General features: G+C 46.5%; 1 protein-coding gene across 1 annotated transcript in view; it reads left to right on the top strand.

The window, feature by feature from the left end:
- The window catches only part of Pcp4 (Purkinje cell protein 4), a 59488-nt gene extending 42238 nt beyond the window's left edge, over positions 1–17250 (top strand). Inside the window, exon 3 of the mRNA XM_032900362.1 lies at positions 16850–17250. Coding sequence (XP_032756253.1) covers positions 16850–16977 — 128 coding nt within the window. The 3' untranslated portion in view covers positions 16978–17250. The remainder of the gene's footprint in view (positions 1–16849) is intronic.
- Positions 17251–17541: the final 291 nt, after the last annotated feature.

Raw genomic sequence — 17541 nt, 5'->3', positions numbered from 1 at the left:
TGTGTGTGTGTGTGTGTGTGTGTGTGTGCGTGCTGTGCATGCATGGGTGTGTGAAGGCTCAAGGTTGATGTCAAGTCTTCCTCAGTTCCCCTTCACCTCCTTCATCAATCCGCCATGCTCAGAGCTCAGTGCTAAAGCTGGTCTTGTCGCCAGCTTGCCTTGGGGGAAATCCCAATTCTAACTTCCAAGGCTGCGATTACAGGTGAGCCTCTGCACCCAAAAGTCATTTTATCTGGACTCTGGTGATGCAGATTCTGGTTCTCTCACAGTATGGCAAGTACTTTAGCTGCCGAGCCATCTCCTGGTCTGTGAATTCTCTTTATTTTTCTTTTTATGCATCAAGAGAATGTTAGGTATGAGTCCAAAGAAGAGATATGGCAAAGGAGGGGAAAGAAGGGGAGAGAATGTATGCTGAACAGGAATGTCGGGGAGCACTCAAAAACAAATGAGGATGAGGGGAGCACTCAACAACAAATGGGGATGAGGGGAGCACCCAACAACAAATGGGGATGAGCACACAACAACAAATAGCTACTTTGTAAGTATTTCCACAAAATGAGGGAAGATGGGAGAACTTGGTCTGATTCTTTTTAAATTGTTAATCTTTATTTTTGAGAGTTGCATACGATATATTTTAATCATATTCTTTTCCCTCCCCTAGCTCTCCTCAGATCCCCCACCCAACTTCATGCTCTATTTCTTTCTTCTAAAAAACTGAAGCCAAAACCCAAAGCACTCTCTCTCTCTCTCTCTCTCTCTCTCTCTCTCACTCACACACACACACACACACTCTCTCACACACACACACACACACACACACACACACACACACAATTGGTTTTGTGTTTGCCAGCCATTCCTGAGCATGGGGGCCTGCCCTGCAGTATGTTGACATACCCAGCAACACTCCTTTGAGCAAAATTGGTTTTCCCTCCCCCGGCAGCCTTCAATCATGAGCAGCCTCTTGGCTAGGGGTGGGACCTTGTGCTGATTTCCCCTTCTCTGTGCTGGATTTTGTCTGACTCAAACTTGTAATACAACAGCTCCCAATGACACCCATAGATCAGTACATTTGCCCAGGCCTCATCAGACTGACTGCTCAGATGGGAATTAACACAGAGACCCGCACACGGGCCATGTGCGGACAGTGAGGGAGCACTCGGCACTAAATGGGATGTCTTTATCAAACCCCGCCTGTCAGGGTTCAGGGATCCACGTAGAAGAGGATTATAAGAGAAAGATTATAAGAGCCAGAGGTGACAGATGACTCCCAAGGAAGCTGCCTTTCATACAGCAAAAGACTCGACATACATGCGAAATCACAGAGACTGTGGCAGCATGGGTGAGAATTCAATCTTTTAGCTTCAAAAATGGCATTTCCAACCCACCGACTGGTAGATGTGGAAAGGGTTTTTTTTTTTTTTCCTGAACATTACTCTGTGCGCACGCAGGTTTTCAAGGTGGCTGCTGGACATATGACCAACATGCAGGTGAACATAGACATGGACAGCAGTGCCTCAGACATCACAGAGAGGCGAGCTCCTCCTGTGCCAGTGACTGGGACACCTGCAATGAATTAAATATTAACATTAATTAATTTACAGCCAGAATATTTTGATTACCTTTTATGGTTCTGTCACTGTTTTAACTGTCAGCCAAGACGATGCCACTTGGCTCTAAGCCTTATTGAGAATGTGCATGAAGTGGCCACTCTCTGCCTGCTCCAGTTCTGGTCATTGGTCCCAAGTGAGAATTAGACGATCATTTGTCTCTTCCATTGACACCTTAAATTGTGACCCTGAATGAAAGAGCAGAAATGTAATTTTGAAGTTAGCAGCCAGATATGCTTGTGGGAGATTAGGATGGGGTCTTACAAGAGAGACCACACACATCTGTGAGCCACACAGAGATACAAACTCCGGCCTTATTCCATCCACACATCGCACAGTTGAACAAACCCATGAAATCCTGCCAATGATGTGTCTAGGATTGAAATAGCCCATTAGGTCACCCTGGTTACTCACAGTGGGTGAAATATAATTCCCCGCTGTACCTTCCTAGGTTCCGCTTAAAATGAGTCTTGCAAAAGGTGGGCTGCAACTGCTGTTGGGAGATATTTCCACACTAATGTCAATGATTTTCAAAGCCTTCTGTCTAAATTGCAACCCTTGCCAGTTCCAGTTACTGCCCTGTGGGCACCTGAAGTCCAAATGGGTTCTCCATTACTGCTTACTTTTGATCAAGACAGAAAGGCTCCTGTTACCTCTCCTGATAATCACCATTGCTTCAAGGGATGGCGTTTTAGCAGTCTGTTGAAAAATATGGGTTTACGTTTTTAAAACCTGTTTCTTTTTTAAAAGATATGTTTTGCTTGTGTGCATGTCTGTGCACCACATGAATGCTTTATTTGTGTAGGCCAGAAGAGGTTGGAACTGGAGTGACCATTGATGTTTGTTAACTACCATTTGGGTGCTGGGAACTGAACTGAGGTCCTCTAGAAGAAAAGCCAGTGTTCTTCACCCCTGGACCATCTCTCCAACCTCCAAATACAGGTTTAAATCAGTTTAAAGTGCACATCTTTGCATCACAATGCCCAGTGTGTTGTTTTATTTTCCGTCATCCTGATAAATACCACGGTCAGAGCAACCTGGGAAGGAAAGGGTTAATTTCTGAATATCACTTCCAGGCATAATCCATCAGGCAGGGGAAAGGGGTGGGGAGTGGGGGAACAGGACAGGACGGAACTACAGGACGATGACTGATACCCATGTGCCTAGGTGTGGTGTCACCACGGTAGGCTTGGACTTACACATTAATCGTCAGTCAAGACAGAGTCTGACAGTCACGGTCCAGGCTGATATGGGCAATCCTGCAACCAAGTTTCCTTCTTCCCATGAACTCTAGGCTTTTTCAGGTTTAGAAAAAATTCTCTTGGGCAGCCGATGCTAGAAATGTCTCTGCTTTTGGAATTGTTGAAAGCTCTGAAATAATGTCTTTTGTTTGGTCCATGAGAGGGCTTCAGATGATCAGGCCGCTTCGGTGGCAGCAAAAGCTGTAGTCATCCATCCTCAGGTCACATTGAGTGATGGGTAAAGTGGCTGGTTCTCCTGCTTCAACCACCTGCAGGGAGAGAAGCCCGGAGCTCATCAGGCCAGGAAAGGCACCATTGAACGTCTTTCTGGGACTGGCTATCAGAATGTCATTATGTGTGGCTTAAAGCTAACTCTAAAACTGCACGCCATCAGCCTTCCCGAGCCCAGGGCATTGCCTCGCCTAGACTAGCATTTGATTTCTTCTTATGTTTTAGATTAACTCTGTGCTGTGCGTGTGTGTGTGTGTGTGTGTGTGTGTGTGTGTGTGTGTGTGTGTGTGTGTGTGTGTGAAAGCCAGGAGATAACCTTAAGTGTTATTCTTCAGCACTGTGGCATTGTCTAGCTAGCTTTCTTTCTTTCTTTCTTTCTTTCTTCCTTCCTTCCTTCCTTCCTTCCTTCCTTTCTTTCTTTCTTTCCTCCTTTCTTTCTTTCTTTCTTTCTTTCTTTCTTTCTTTCTTTCTTTCTTTCTTTCTTTTTGAGACAGAGTCTCATTCTCTGGCCTACATTTTACATGGGGAGGTGGTACAGGCCAGTGAAAGAGACCCTGTCTCAAAAAAAAGAAAGAGGTGGACAGCACACAGTGATGAAGAATAACACTGGTCCTGTGAAGCCTCGTTCCCCAGTGTAGGGGAACGCCTGGGTGTTGAGGTGGGTGTGGGTAGGTGGGAGAGGGAACTCCTCATAGAAGTGTTGGGGGGGGAATGGGGAAAGGAGATAACATTTGAAATGTAAATAAATACCATATCCAATTTAAAAAATACATGCTAGGCTGGCTGGCCCGTGGCCCTCACATGCCAGGATCACAAGTACATACTCCCTGCCCGACTTTTGTTTTCAAGATGTGTTCAGGGGTCCAGCAGAGTGGCCTGTGCTTGTGCGGTGATCTCTTCGCTGACTGAGCCATCTCCAGACCCCAGGTTTCTTTTCTACATCATTTTAATAACATCTGGGCCCATGTTCCTGGTAACTAGCACAAAGCTTAAGCTTCAAGTGACCCATCTCTAGCAATGGTTTCCAACCAGTTAGGGAGTGTCTGGGCTCTGGAGACAGCCTTCCCTATGAGCAGAGACATGTAGGGTAGTGGAAGTGTGCAGCTGTGGTCCCGGAGACCAGAACGTGGTGCTTGGTTGCCAAGGATACTTTCTGGTAGTCAACACACATCTTTCCATTGATGGAAATGTGAATTATTGCTCCGACTTCAATCACTGTCCTTTCTGAATCACCACACAAATAGTCAACCATGTTTATGCTCTGAAAATACACAGAGAAGGCAGACATTGTCATAGTGATGTCGATTTCTGCCCTGTGCTTCATAGCTCATACAAAGCCAAGTGCCTGAGCTTGCAGGCTGGCAAAGGTCCAGGTAGAGCATGCACCTCTGATCAGCTATTCCACTCTGAGAGGCTTGCTTTCCGCCGGCTACTTTGTGTGTCTTCTTTCAGAATTCTGTTCAGAGATTTGTTCCCAGAAGTCCAATTCCGTATGCAATGGACTCATCCGTTTGCATCTAAAAGGAACGGCATGGTAATCTTTGACAACATGCAAAAGAAAATAGCTGTCTCCCTGGATTGGAGGCACTGAGGTGAAAAGTCAGGAAAAAGGTGTTCTAGAAGATAGAGCCTGGCTTGGCTATGGTGAAGGCCACAGGGAACAAGGCCTTATCAGCGAAGGATGGCTCCAGGCAGTGCACACTGATAGATAGGAAAGCATTTCACTCAGGAAGCTGTGAAGGGAGAGGCTGTGGGGAGGGGAAAGCTGAGTGGGGGGTGGTTTTAACTGTCACGCTGCTGTTAGTCTCTAACATCTCGGCTAGCCTCTTTCCTTCTGTGTGTCCTATTTCTCTCATTTCTCACCTTCCTCTTTCGTGTCAACTTCTCTGTGGACTTTGAGATTGGGGAGTGTTAGAGACACTTTGTGGACCCGGGTCTCTGTGTTAGTGAGGCTAACTGATGCCCTTTTTGGGCTTAAGGCATTTTACAGTTCTTCTGGCATTGGACTATTCTTCCCCCTGAAAACAGGCGAGATGTTTGAGAGCACTAAGTTTTCACAGTTTGCTTCTCTGAGTCTTGTATCCAGATGTTTGGAAGCTCAAGGCACAGGTGAAGTTCAAGTAACAAAGAACAGTTCATGCCCGGGAGACCCAGACAAGGTCAGAGACAGAATAAAGACTGGTCATTCCAAAGCTGTGGAAAGAATTTAAAACCAGATCCTCTCACCCCCTCCCCACTTCCCCCAAAGAAACCAGACCTAAAGCAGAGAGAAGGTAGTTGGTGACAGGGTAGGGAAAGCCCCGTCCTAGTTGCTGGCCCTGTCCATGTTTTGTGTTGTCAAGTCCTGGAAGAACCATGCCTTTTCAACAGATGGAAAGCGGATGCTATACTCTGCAAGGGAAAAGATCACAAAAAGCAGGGGTGCCTGCAGTGGGGAGCTGGTAAAGTGTACAGATGCAAAGGAAGTGTTTCATGGAGCATCATGGGAGATGCTCCAGCACTCTGGGTTGAACCCAGAACCTGATACATGGCAGGTAAGTGTGCTGCCCCTGAGATATAGTCATAGCCCCTTTAAAGTTAGCTTTTCATTTTGAGACAAGGTCTTAAAGCCAACTTGCTTCGGTTGGTCTTGAACTGAGCCTCAGCCTCCAGTGTAGCTGGCATCAAAGGCCTGTACCTCCAGGCCTCCCAGGACCTGAGGTCCATAGAATAAAACACTGTGAAGAAAGGGCCACCCACATCAGAAAGTTGACAGAAGCGTGCAGCAGAATAAAAGTCAAGGGGATAAAATGTTAACCCACTAATGCCGTGCTAGGCAGTAGAATGCCTTTGGATAGCCACCGTTACCTTAAATTCTGTGTGTGCACTGGCTGTGACATATGTGTGAGCAGATGAGGGTCGCGGATGGAAGTTGAAACCCTAATAACAACAGCTTAAACAATAAGCAAGATTGGTCTTCTCTCATCAAAAGGATTCTGGAGGTCAGTATCTTCCCAGGGAGCACAGAGGGTCCCAGTAATCATTCTTCCTTCCTCTGGATAAGAACTCTTCCCTCTATGGTCCAACACGGCTGCCTAAGCATTGGCCATTGCACACATAGTTCAGCCAGCAGAAAGCAGGGCATGTGGGGGAAAGGTTAGGAGGAGAAATTTTCCTGCTAGCATGGTAGCAGCCAGAACTTAGTTCTGCAGTCGTACCCAGCAGTGGAGAAGCTGACAGCTATCTTCAGGATAAGCATGTGCTCACTTGATGACTTTTCTATCTAAGAAGAGGGTGGAGAGAGGCAGCAAGTAGACATTGCAGCACACATCTGACTCTGGAGTTTCTTGAGCACATTTGTCCCAGTTGCTGTTTTAAGGGGAAAGCAGTGCAGGGCAGGGTACTTGTCAGAGACTCTTTCTTTGATGGAGGGTGAAGAAGGGGAGGAAGACACACCTCCCTCATGGTTCTCCATCTTAGCAGTTAACCACTGACTGTAGAGAGGGAACTTCAGCTCATTCTACATGCCCAGAGGGAAGGAGACCTTCAGTGTGCTGTCCTTACTACCCCTGAAGGTTCGGGCATATTCTTTCCTTCAACCTGTTCTTCAGAAAGAAGGTGGAGAGTCCTTGCTGTCCTGTCAGCAGAAGCATAAGATCGCTTTTTTTATGTAACAATGTTCCTCTCTACCCCTGTCCCTGATTCAGGAGGTAAGGGCAGAAGCCACAGGTGCCAGCATTGCAGTTTCCCATAGGGATACTTTGTTACAGGGTAAACATACCTCACAGGACTTCAGAGCAGCAGAGAACCAGGCTGGGCGTTGCTAGGACGAGTGAGGAGATTGTCCCCTGATGAGTCATTCCAGCATCCTAACACAGGGCACCAGGCAAAGGGCAGTAAGTGAGGCATCCCTGTGCTGCTCCAGAGAACCCCCTACACCAGGGTCCTAGTGTGCATGGAGGTGAGGTCCTCCTATGTTTGGGTCTTACCTAGGGCTCCCTCCTACCGTCTTGGATCCTAGCAGTCCATACATTGGTTAGAGCCGACATGGTTGACAGAGTTCCAATCCCATGAGTCCAGCTGGGAATTAATTCCTCTAGCTCAGCCTCCTCAGTGCATGCCAGGTGAGCCAGCCAGCTAGCCAGCTGTCAGGTCCCTAACAGTAGTAACCCAGACCGCCTGGTTAGAGCAGCGTGCACCCAGTTCTTATCCCTATATGACCCCAACCTAGATTCCTGTGTGCGTCATTTTCCAGTATAGGGAGGGACGTGATGGGAACAGAGTAAAGTCTCAGAGACTTGCTCTTCCTAGTTAAGCTGTCTCTCTGTGCACGCCTGACTGTAGTCTTTGATTTCCTCTTAACAAAGGAAGGATTTTTGACTAATACTGAGCCCTAAATATAAAGGCAGGAGCTTTAACCTCTGTCCCCTCAGAGGGTGGATGTCTAGGGGACAGGCTCTTTAAAAGTAGTAGTCAAGATGAAGCTGGGTGGGATGTATACTTTTAAGAGGAGGTCTGGACATAAGGCCTTTAGGACCCGGAAAAGGGGCAGGGCATCTGTAAGCCAAGAAGACACTCAGGGGAAACCCATTTTGCTTGAACCTTGACCTTGGCTCCCAGCCCCAAGGGTTGGATGACTGTGGGACAATCAATGTTTGTTTCTTAAGCCCCCTACTCCCCCTGGTATTATTCAGCTGTGACAGATTTGGAAAATGAACATGGCTAGAAATGAGTTTTGTCTTTCCAGTACAAAACTATTTTTCGAGTGATGTATAGATTGGCCTTTGCGGGGAGGGACTTGGGGGACGTTGGCCCTATGATGGCTCTTTACAATCAGTGCCTGTAGGTCTATACATACTTGACTAGTTAAGAACTCACAGCTGGGGTGTGTGCAGGGTTTACTTAAGCCCAGCCCAGCTCCACGGAACTAGCGATGGGACGAAGGTTGGGTTGCGGGAAGCACAGAGTAAACCATCCTTTTCAGATGACCAAATTAGGCTTTCTGTCCTCCAAGAGCCAAGCCATACAGCACTGGACGGCAGGTCTCAGGGTACCTCTATTTTAGGACAAAGAATTACTCTCCCTTGGGAAAAGCTGTGTGAACCAAAGAAGGGGCTAGCCCGGTGAGTGGGGGATTTGTAGGAAAGGGGACCAGGCTTTTGTGTGATTTAGGGGACATCACGAAGCAGGAAGTCTACTTGCATGCTGTGGCTAGTGCCTGACCTCACACATTAATCCCTGCTTCTTTGCAGAGGCCCGGAAAATTGCAATTGTTCACACCAGCTGCCCTGTGCAGTAGCTGCAGAGGCTGCCGCTGGAGCCAGCAGGAGCTCTGTGGCTTGCTGTGATCACACCTCCTGCTCAGTTCCCAGTGACCCTTCCTCACCCAGCAGCACCTTGCTGAGCAGGGGACACTTTGGACCTCTGTGTACTCTGTTTCCAGTTTTTAAGAACACTTTGTCTTTTTTTTTTTTTTTTAAGGGCACTTCATAAAACACAGTGTTCAGTGTCAGCACTGTATAATCTGCTTATGTGCATAAAGTTCTTTTTATTATTAATTTTAGTTTGGGGAAGAAGATGACTTTGTCTTCTCCAAACTGGCTGCCTTATGGTCTGAGTACACCTTCATCCATTTTGAGGCTTAAGGAATAAAAATCTCTCAATTCCTGCGTGTTTTCTTTGCCTGTCACTTTGACCGTTATAATTCCAAGGGCAAGGTTTGGGTCCTCAGAAACAGCCCACGCTGGCTCCCTATGGCTCTCATAAGAGAGAGGTGTGGATTCAGCTCAGGTCCCCCAAGCGCTTTGTGTGGACTGGCTTAATTGTATCAAGGGCAACACAAGTCACAGGGCAATTCTTTTAGAGTTAACGTTATACTTTGAAAGGCGGTAGGACATCCCGCAAACCTTGGCATTCACATACCCCACTTGCAGGGCGTGCTTAAGTTAAATTCCAGTTATTTCCTTATGGAGTGCTAAGATTTTAGTCCTTTTATAGTACGCTATGTGCTTCGACTTCTAACGAAGGGAAACTCCCACTCAGGACAATTATATCCCAATTTACTGGTTATGTACCGGTTTCTGATCTACAGGATTAGGCCTTAGGAGGTAATTAGTTTCTGTCAAATAAAGCTCAAACTATGGAGAGCTGTGATTATGTAAATGGAGGCCTTTGCATGTGTGTGCTTACATGGGGTGTGTGCAGTTGTAGGGTGTGTTAAAGCTGAAAGCCGTGTTCATGACTTATTGCTAGTACCATGAGACAAGGATGTCACGTTATCGTAAGTCTGGAAACAAATGTATTTAAGAGTTCCTTTCTCAAGGTCAGGGTCAAATATGATGTGCGTGTGTGTGTATGCATGTATGTGTGCATGTGCATGTGTGCATGAGTGTGTGTGTGTGTGCCTGTGCATGTGCACATACAGTGTGTTTTCAATGAATATCATACATGGAGGGAAACAAACTCCAGAGTCTTTGTCTCACGCTAGGGATCAAACCTAGGGTCTTGTACATACTAAGTAAGCTTTGCTCCACCACCGAGCTACACGCTCCATATCTTATACATTTGAATTCTGCTGCATTTCATCCTCTCTCGGGCTGGGCTGGGATCTCTGAATAGCTCTGTCACGCTCTGGGTGACTTTGCACGGCTGTTAATTTCTAAGGAATTAATGTTAGTTATTCGAGGTCTGCTGCTTGGACTGTGACTCCAGGGATGGATGCAGCTTACCAAATTGTCATTTCCAAGCCTTGGAGAACTTTTGAGTCTCTTCTGTCCCTTGGGAGGTGGGTTGGACCTGTCCCTTTCACACTGGCCTCTTCTGGTGGCTCACTTGATAGCCGCCACAGAAACATTCTCATTCATTCATTCATTCATTCATTCATTCATTCATTCATTCATTCATTCTCTCTCTCCCCCCTTTCCTCCTTCCCTCCCTCCCTCTCCCTTTCCCTCCCTCCCTCCCTCCTTCCCTCCCTCCCTCCCTCTCACTCTTTCCTGTCCACGTTGACATCTTGCTCTGGTTTGGGACTCTCTAAAGTTCTAGTTTTCAATGAGTGTATGTATCCATTTTCTGCTCTCCTCTGGGAATCAGGAGCTTAAGTGTATTCTCTGCTATTCCCAAGCCCCCAGAACAGGGATAGCTCAGTGTGGATCCACTGCTTAGAGATAATAAGTCCTGGTGAACCCAACCTGGTCAGCTGGTGGGCTTTCACATGCCAGTTCACCGAATCAGGTGTTTAGACTGGGAGCACTGAGGTCTGCTTTCTCCCAGAGCTATGCTAACTGCTGCACACAGGAGTCCATCATTCCGGCTTACATCTGTGGAGCATAAATAGCGCAGCATCACAGCAGACCGGGCCCTGGCCAGTACTTACCAGGTGATCTTGGATGAGGTACCTCATTATTTCTGGCCTTTGTAACATGGGAACAACAAACATTCCGTACCACATAGAGACTCAGAAACCAAGCAAAGTGGCCCAGAAATCCCACAAAGGCCCAGAGTTACGTGAAGGGTCATCATAGCCTAGGTTACGACTCTCTCCCATGATTCTATTTAAAACACTAATCTCTTGTACCTCAAAACTGTGACTGCATGTGGGAATGGCATTTTCAAAGAGATGGCTAGCACACTCACGGAAGACATCAGGGTGAACGGTAATCCAGTAAGGCTGAGGTGAGGTCCTGTTAGGAAGGGAGTCTCCGAGTTTGCAGCCACAGGGATGGTCTTCACCACATAGGGGCACAGTGGGAAGGCAGCTATCTGAAGACTGACGGAGAGGACTCAGGAGAAACCAGCCTTGCTGATTGATACCTCTGTTTGAGATTCCTCCAGACAAGAGGAAACACAGTCTACACTGTGTTCTGCTACAGTGACCTCACCTGACTGACTGGCTGGCACTTGTTCAGTCCTGTTGATTGATAGTAGGTGGGCAAACCTAAGGACCTCCATCACACCAGACTTGATACCTGTCGGAATCCATTAACGTGCAAACCGAGCTGTGTTTTCATAATGCTACCAGAGGCCTGGGTGGTCCTTTGGGGTTTTCTTCAGTTGGCAGTTCCTTAACTTTGTACCTAAGATTCCCTTTGCCAATCAAATGATCTGTACAAGAAGACTCAGGGAAGCACATGAGGAGAGATCTATTTCATGCTCAATAAGGATAGACTTTGGTTAAAATGAGGTCTTTTGGCAGGGTTACCTGAACACTACCGTGACAAGGTCAGGCATACCGTCACCAAGTGTCATTGTGGATATGAGAGCTGTTGTTTGCTTAGCAAATGGTCAGGAAGCCAGGGTTGTTTGTGTTCTCTAAAGGAGCTGCCAACTTTTATACAGAATCTGCTGAGTAGCGTGGACTCATCCCTACTCTTGACCACTCTGTGACCAGATTCAGCATTTTATTGTCCGTGCGGAAGGAAGCGACAGACTTCTAGAACTCTGGGCAGATGCAAATAACGTCTGAGCTGAAGTGTTATGGAAAAATACTGCTTGCTCACAGTGATAAAAGCCACCATCGGAGGTGGCTGATGTAGGTTTTTCCAGTCCAGGTAATAGAATCCTAAACAGAAGTGTCAGATTGAGCCCACTCAGTCCAGAGACAAGGCTTCAAACATCTCTATGAGGCAATCCACAGAGATGAAAGGGTTGTGTCGCCAGGTGGGAAGGGCAGAAGGGCAATGGCAGCTTACCTACTGGTAGTACAGACACACCTATCTCTCAGGGATAGAGATAGAGATCCCTCGTGTGTTCAGGGTCCTCCTAATTGCCGAGACTGGGGTGGGCCCTTCTGCAGAAGTGAGTCTCTCTCTATTCCATGACCTGTGAGTTGTGCCCAGCACTGGGTGGCATGAATGGTTGGTCCTTACTGACTGTTTTCAATACGTTTTCCATGGCTTGAATCACACAGCTGGGACCATTTCTGCAACAAGCCAGGCTTACTTAGCTGCCTAGACTGATCATGAAGCAGCCATGATGGTACATGTCATTCTTTCTCTGAATTAGGGCAGGTGTAACCTGTGAATCACATCCATGGATCAGCATGTGCAGAGAGCCCAGGGCTTAAGTGCCTCATGCTTGCCTATGCCCCTTCTACTGGCCTCGGTAGCCCTGGCCACACATAACCTGATACTACTGTTCGTATTGAAGTTTGACTTGCAGTAAGGTGTTGAGATGCATACCTGGGGACTAGGGAAGGAAGGAATTTGACTTCCACATTTAAAAAAGAAAACCCAGAACTATGTTAGCTGCACACTGATAGGTTATTTGTCTGCCACTAAAATGAGCCAATTTAAACCAGATTAGATTCTTAAAGGCAGGGTTTTTTTGTTTTTGTTTTTTTTTTTTTTTTTTGGGAAGCTGCTCTATGGGAAAGGTGGTGGGGCTGTGAGATTTGAGAGAGAGAGAGAGAGAGAGAGAGAGAGAGAGAGAGAGAGAGAGAGAGAGAAGAGAGAATGGAGGATGAGAGAGAATGAATATGAGAAAATGAGGATGATCCTGTGTTCTGCTTCTCCTCTGGTGGTCTCTGGGGACCACCAGCTTGGGGAGGACAGGGCAAAGTCTAGGGTTTGCAGTTTGTGTCTCCCACCGGATGTCGGAGTGCTGCTGTACACCAGGCCAGAAGGGAAGAGCAGGACCGGGATGAACAGGATCCTGGTCTGGCTGAGAGCGAGTTCTAAGGGCTGGAGAGGCAGAAGAGAGAAGGCCTTCTTTGGGAGTCTTACTGTTACAGCTTTGTTCCTCATGGCTATCTTTAATGAAGCATTTCTCTGAGATGATCTTAGCTTGTTCATATGTCTTTATTGGGTGTGGATGTGAACCAGGGATTATATAATTTTATGGGAAGGCACGAGACTATCCAGGAAGGGAAGGTCATTAGCTGAAGGCTAAGGCTACTGAGGTGCTTCATTAGCAGGAAGAGGTGTTCCAGGTGCTGTGTTACTCAACTGACTGCTGGTGGTCACCTTAGTTGCGTGTCCTGGTTAAGTGTTCCAGAACAGGGACAGAGGCAGGGAGGGAGCTGCTCTACTCCCTGCTGTCTCAAATCTCTGGGATTCCCAGGGTTTGCACATGCCCTACCTCACCAATCCCATGCCTGTCTGGTGGCATAGTCCATGTGCTCTCCTCAGTACTCCTAGAGCTGTGCCTCAATCCTCACACCTTCTGTCATTCATGAACCAAGCACCCCTGGCTGGCCTGGGTGTGACTGTGGCTACACACTTCCTAGTCATGCTTCCTTAGACAGTTGTTGTGAATCCTTAGTACAGGTGGAGGGACTGAGAACAAGGACCCACTGGCCAAGAGGGCATGACAGGGCATGACAGTGTCTTAGACCTCAGACAAAAGTGTGTGCTGGCTTGACAGAGCTGTTCCCAACCAGCAGCTGCTAATTGAACACCCAATCGGTGTCAGGCCCTAGGAGAGCTTCTAGAACAAGGTAGACAGAGCCCCTCCCTTCCTTCCCAGGCTCACACTTGGAGTGCGAACAAACCAGGAATGAAAAGAAAGATTAGACTAACGGATAATGAAGGCTACAGTGAACCACAGTCTAGGTCTTTGTGTGTGTGTGTGTGTGTATGTGTGTGTATGTGTGTATGTATGTGTGTGTGTGTGTATGTGTGTGTATGTGTGTATGTGTGTTTGTGTGTGTGTGTGTTTGAGTGTGTGTGTGTATGTGTGTGTATGTGTCTGTGTGTATGTGTGTGTATGTGTGTGTGTATGTGTGTATGTGTGTGTGTTTGTGTGTGTGTGTGTGTGTGTGTGTGTTTCTGTGTGTGTGTTTGTGTGTGTGTGTGTTTGTGTTTGTGTGTGTGTGTTTGTGTGTGTGTGTGTGTGTGTGTGTGTGTGTGTGTGTGTGTGTGTGTGTGTGTGTGTGTGTGATGGGTAGTGTAGTGTATTTTCAATGGGTATAATATATTTATAGAAACAAACCCTTGGGTCTCTGGCCTTCTTATCTACAATGCTGAGAGCTTCTACAATATCAACAGCAAATGCCATTAGCGAGTCCTAAGCTCTGCTCTAGAGTGAAGGAGGAGGCCGACTTCTTCAGACTCACCTCCATCATCAACTGTCATCATCACTAGGGACATTCAAATAGGACCTTGGGAGATTACAAAGCTGCCCAGATTCCTCTCTAGTCATCCACTGCTGATGCTGAGCTAAGGTCAGATCTGGCCAATCCTGGCTTCCAGGCCCCCATGGGACCGTCTCCGCTGTTAGATTTGATGAGCTGTCTGTCTTCCTCCTCTTCTTTCTACCACTCTGATTCCTGGCCAGCTTGGTAGATGGAGATATTGCTTCTTCTATGACAATGTAGACTGCCCTGAAGGGAGGCAAGACTCTGAAGTAAACAGAAAATGGCAAGTTCTTAAATATCAGAAGTTGCTTTGTAAAGCGTTGTAATATTTCTCAGATGAGCGTGGCATCAATAAATCCCTCTGGGTGGAAGATATTAGTTTAAGATGTAATTGTAAAATTGATTTTTATGACCCGTCTTTACTACTGCATCTCGGATTCCCTAAATATACATAATTTCCTGCATCTTCATTTATCACTTGTCAGAAACATAAAATTATTGTTTTATCCCATTATTACAAAAGGGAGAAGATAGATCAGGCCCTTCAAAAACTGTGTGGGCTGCAGCAACATATTTTTTTAGGTCTGTGTAAACCTCTCCCAAGATCACTTGAATTGCAACTAATTTCCCCATGGTCCCCTCTTCACAGTGGATCCAGGGTCTCCTCTGGGAGGGAAGGATCAGAAATACAAAGCCCCAGTGACAAATGAGAACTCACAGAGCTATAGAGCCGTACACAGTGTTGGCATTAGCACAGAGCTAGGGTCACTGTATATCTGCTGGGTTCTTGCCTTTTAGTTCCAGGCCAGTGGGTGGGATGACATTAACTTCTCATTTCTCAGCATCTACTTAGGTTGCAGGCGATTTCTATCCTTTCCTGTGGCCCCGTGGCACCCATCGCTGTATAGATCAATAAGCAAAGGGCTACTTGGCCTGGAGGAATGTAGCTGTAAGCATTGGATCATCCTCTCTCTCTATTGGGTCCCAGGGATCATGGAGGATGCCTTCAGTATTCCCTGCACTCCAAGTCTCAGCCCCTGCAGCCATGGAAATGACTTAGAAAGAAAAGTGATTCAGGTCATAACCCACCACACTAACAAGGCTCACACGGCCACAGGCAAAGTGCTCACTGCCAGAGGAGGAATGGAGAAGTGCCTGGCACGATCCAGCCAGAACTTGCTCAGTCTCTAAAAAAGCCAAGAGGATCTGCAGTGGAAATGCCTCGCTGGAGGCTCCTGAAATATGTAGGGGTCCTTCTGCATGCCTGTCACCTATTATCCATTTACCACTTACCGTGTGTCTGTCTGCATCTGTCTGTCTGTCTTCCATCTGTCAATCAATCCATCCATCCATCCATCTATCCACCATCCACCATCCACCCACCTATCTGTCTATCTATCTATCCACCATCCACCATCCACCCACCCACCCACTAGTATCATCTTTCTACTATCTTCATCATCAATCATCATCGATCTATTAATCTATCATTATCATCTCTCTGCCTTCTACCATCACCTACACATGTCTACTACCATCCTGTGTATGTATGTATGATGTATGTATGTATGTATGTATGTATTGATCTACCTATCATCTATCAACTATATATTACTATCTGTTTATGACTAATATTTATCTATCATCTTCCTACTGTCTACTATCACTCTATCTATTGTCTATCTACCTACTATCTATCTACTTTTCTATCAGTCATCTATCATCTCTTTCACCTATCTAGTATCATCTTTCTATCAATAGTCTATCTTATCTATCTTCCATGCATCTATTATTTATCTATTATCTTTATCATCTATTATCTCTATCACCTCCTCCCTCCCCACTCTGTTTTATCTAGCTAGCCTCTACACAGTGGCATGCTATTCAAGGGCGGCAACCTGGCTTCTCCCTGGGCTTAACAAATGATCAGGTTTGCCCCTATGGGTACCTTCCATTCAACTGCACAAGAAGTCACCCTGAGTCAGGGCTGGGGTGCCTGTGTCTGCATTCAAAAGAGACAAATGATTCTTCTTGTGACTCCAGTATTCAGCCTTCACTGGGTTGGAGGATGTAAAAAGATGTCCATTCTCTGACTGGAGGACTTTGCTTACTTACTTTTTGACCACAGCTCAGAAGCACCTAGTACAAAGGCCCAATTACCTTGAGTCCTCACTTGGTGCTGGCTTGTTACTGGCCTTCAGCACCCATGTTGGTGTGAGTTGGCCTCCCTGCCTAAGTAGACCCACCACTCTGTTTGCTTTTTAGTATTACAATGTATCACTTATGGAAGTGCGATCTTAGGGTGATGGTAAAATAGTGTCATTTGGTTATAAAAATAACCCAGGGCCTGGAAAACAATGAGCAACTCTTGTTAGCAACAAAACACATATGTCCAAAGTATTTCCCGGTCAGCTCTGAACACAGTGACCATCAGCTAGCATCATGGACTATCTGTGACTTCCATCATCCTGCTCATGGTAAAGTTCAGATAGCTAGAAAGCTGTAGATTCTGAACGTCTGGAACTTTCTACCATGCTCCCTTGGATTTTGCTTTACAAATGAGGCTTCTGTTGGGGTGGGTGAATGAGTACCTGAGCACATACCGGGGTGGCCGCCTAGCCTCATGCATCCAGGCTGGCCCTGCTCTTCCATTTTTCAGGTGGTCACCTTATTATATTTCTGTTTTGTTGTTGTTGTTGTTGTTTTTGCTACAGATGGGCAGAAGAAGGTCCAAGAAGAATTTGATATCGACATGGATGCACCAGAGACAGAGCGTGCAGCTGTGGCCATTCAGTCTCAGTTCAGAAAATTCCAGAAGAAAAAGGCAGGATCACAGTCCTAGTGGGGAAGCTGCTTCCTGGTCCACCCGAAGACACCAAGTTCAACCAGAAGTCCATCCAGAAATGAGAAGAACAATACCCTAGAGCGAAGTCATCCACACCCAGTACACACCCCGCTGCAAACCTGAAATGCATGAACAGAAACCCATAGTATTTATGCCCCTCTAGGCAGGTGTCCACAATAAAATTGTGAGCAGCTTAATCTGTTTGTCTCCATTACAATTCCTCTGCAACGATTTCCCTCGATGTTGTAATAAAAAGGAGGTAAGATGAGCGAATCTAGTGTCTGCCTTCATTTTCTCCCATTAGGCGGGACCATACGGTTCTTGTCATACAGTTAAAGACAAACTGTAAGTCAGGTGTCACTTATATTCTTAAAACTTTAGAACTTTTGTTAGGGTGGAGCTATTCATCTTTGACCCTGAAGTTCCTATCTCATTTACAGAGTATGGGCTTCCAGTAGGTGGTGGCTGTGTTTCCTTACCTTGGAAATGTAGTCTGTACCCTTGACTGTCCCAGCGTATCCAGGAGAACGTGAGGTCTGGGAGTGCATTGCATCTGGGGTT

Source organism: Rattus rattus, chromosome 4 (genome assembly GCF_011064425.1).
Source record: "Rattus rattus isolate New Zealand chromosome 4, Rrattus_CSIRO_v1, whole genome shotgun sequence".
NCBI lineage: Eukaryota > Metazoa > Chordata > Mammalia > Rodentia > Muridae > Rattus > Rattus rattus.
The sequence above is the reverse complement of the archived record's forward strand: the minus strand, read 5'-3'. Positions and strand labels throughout refer to the sequence as shown.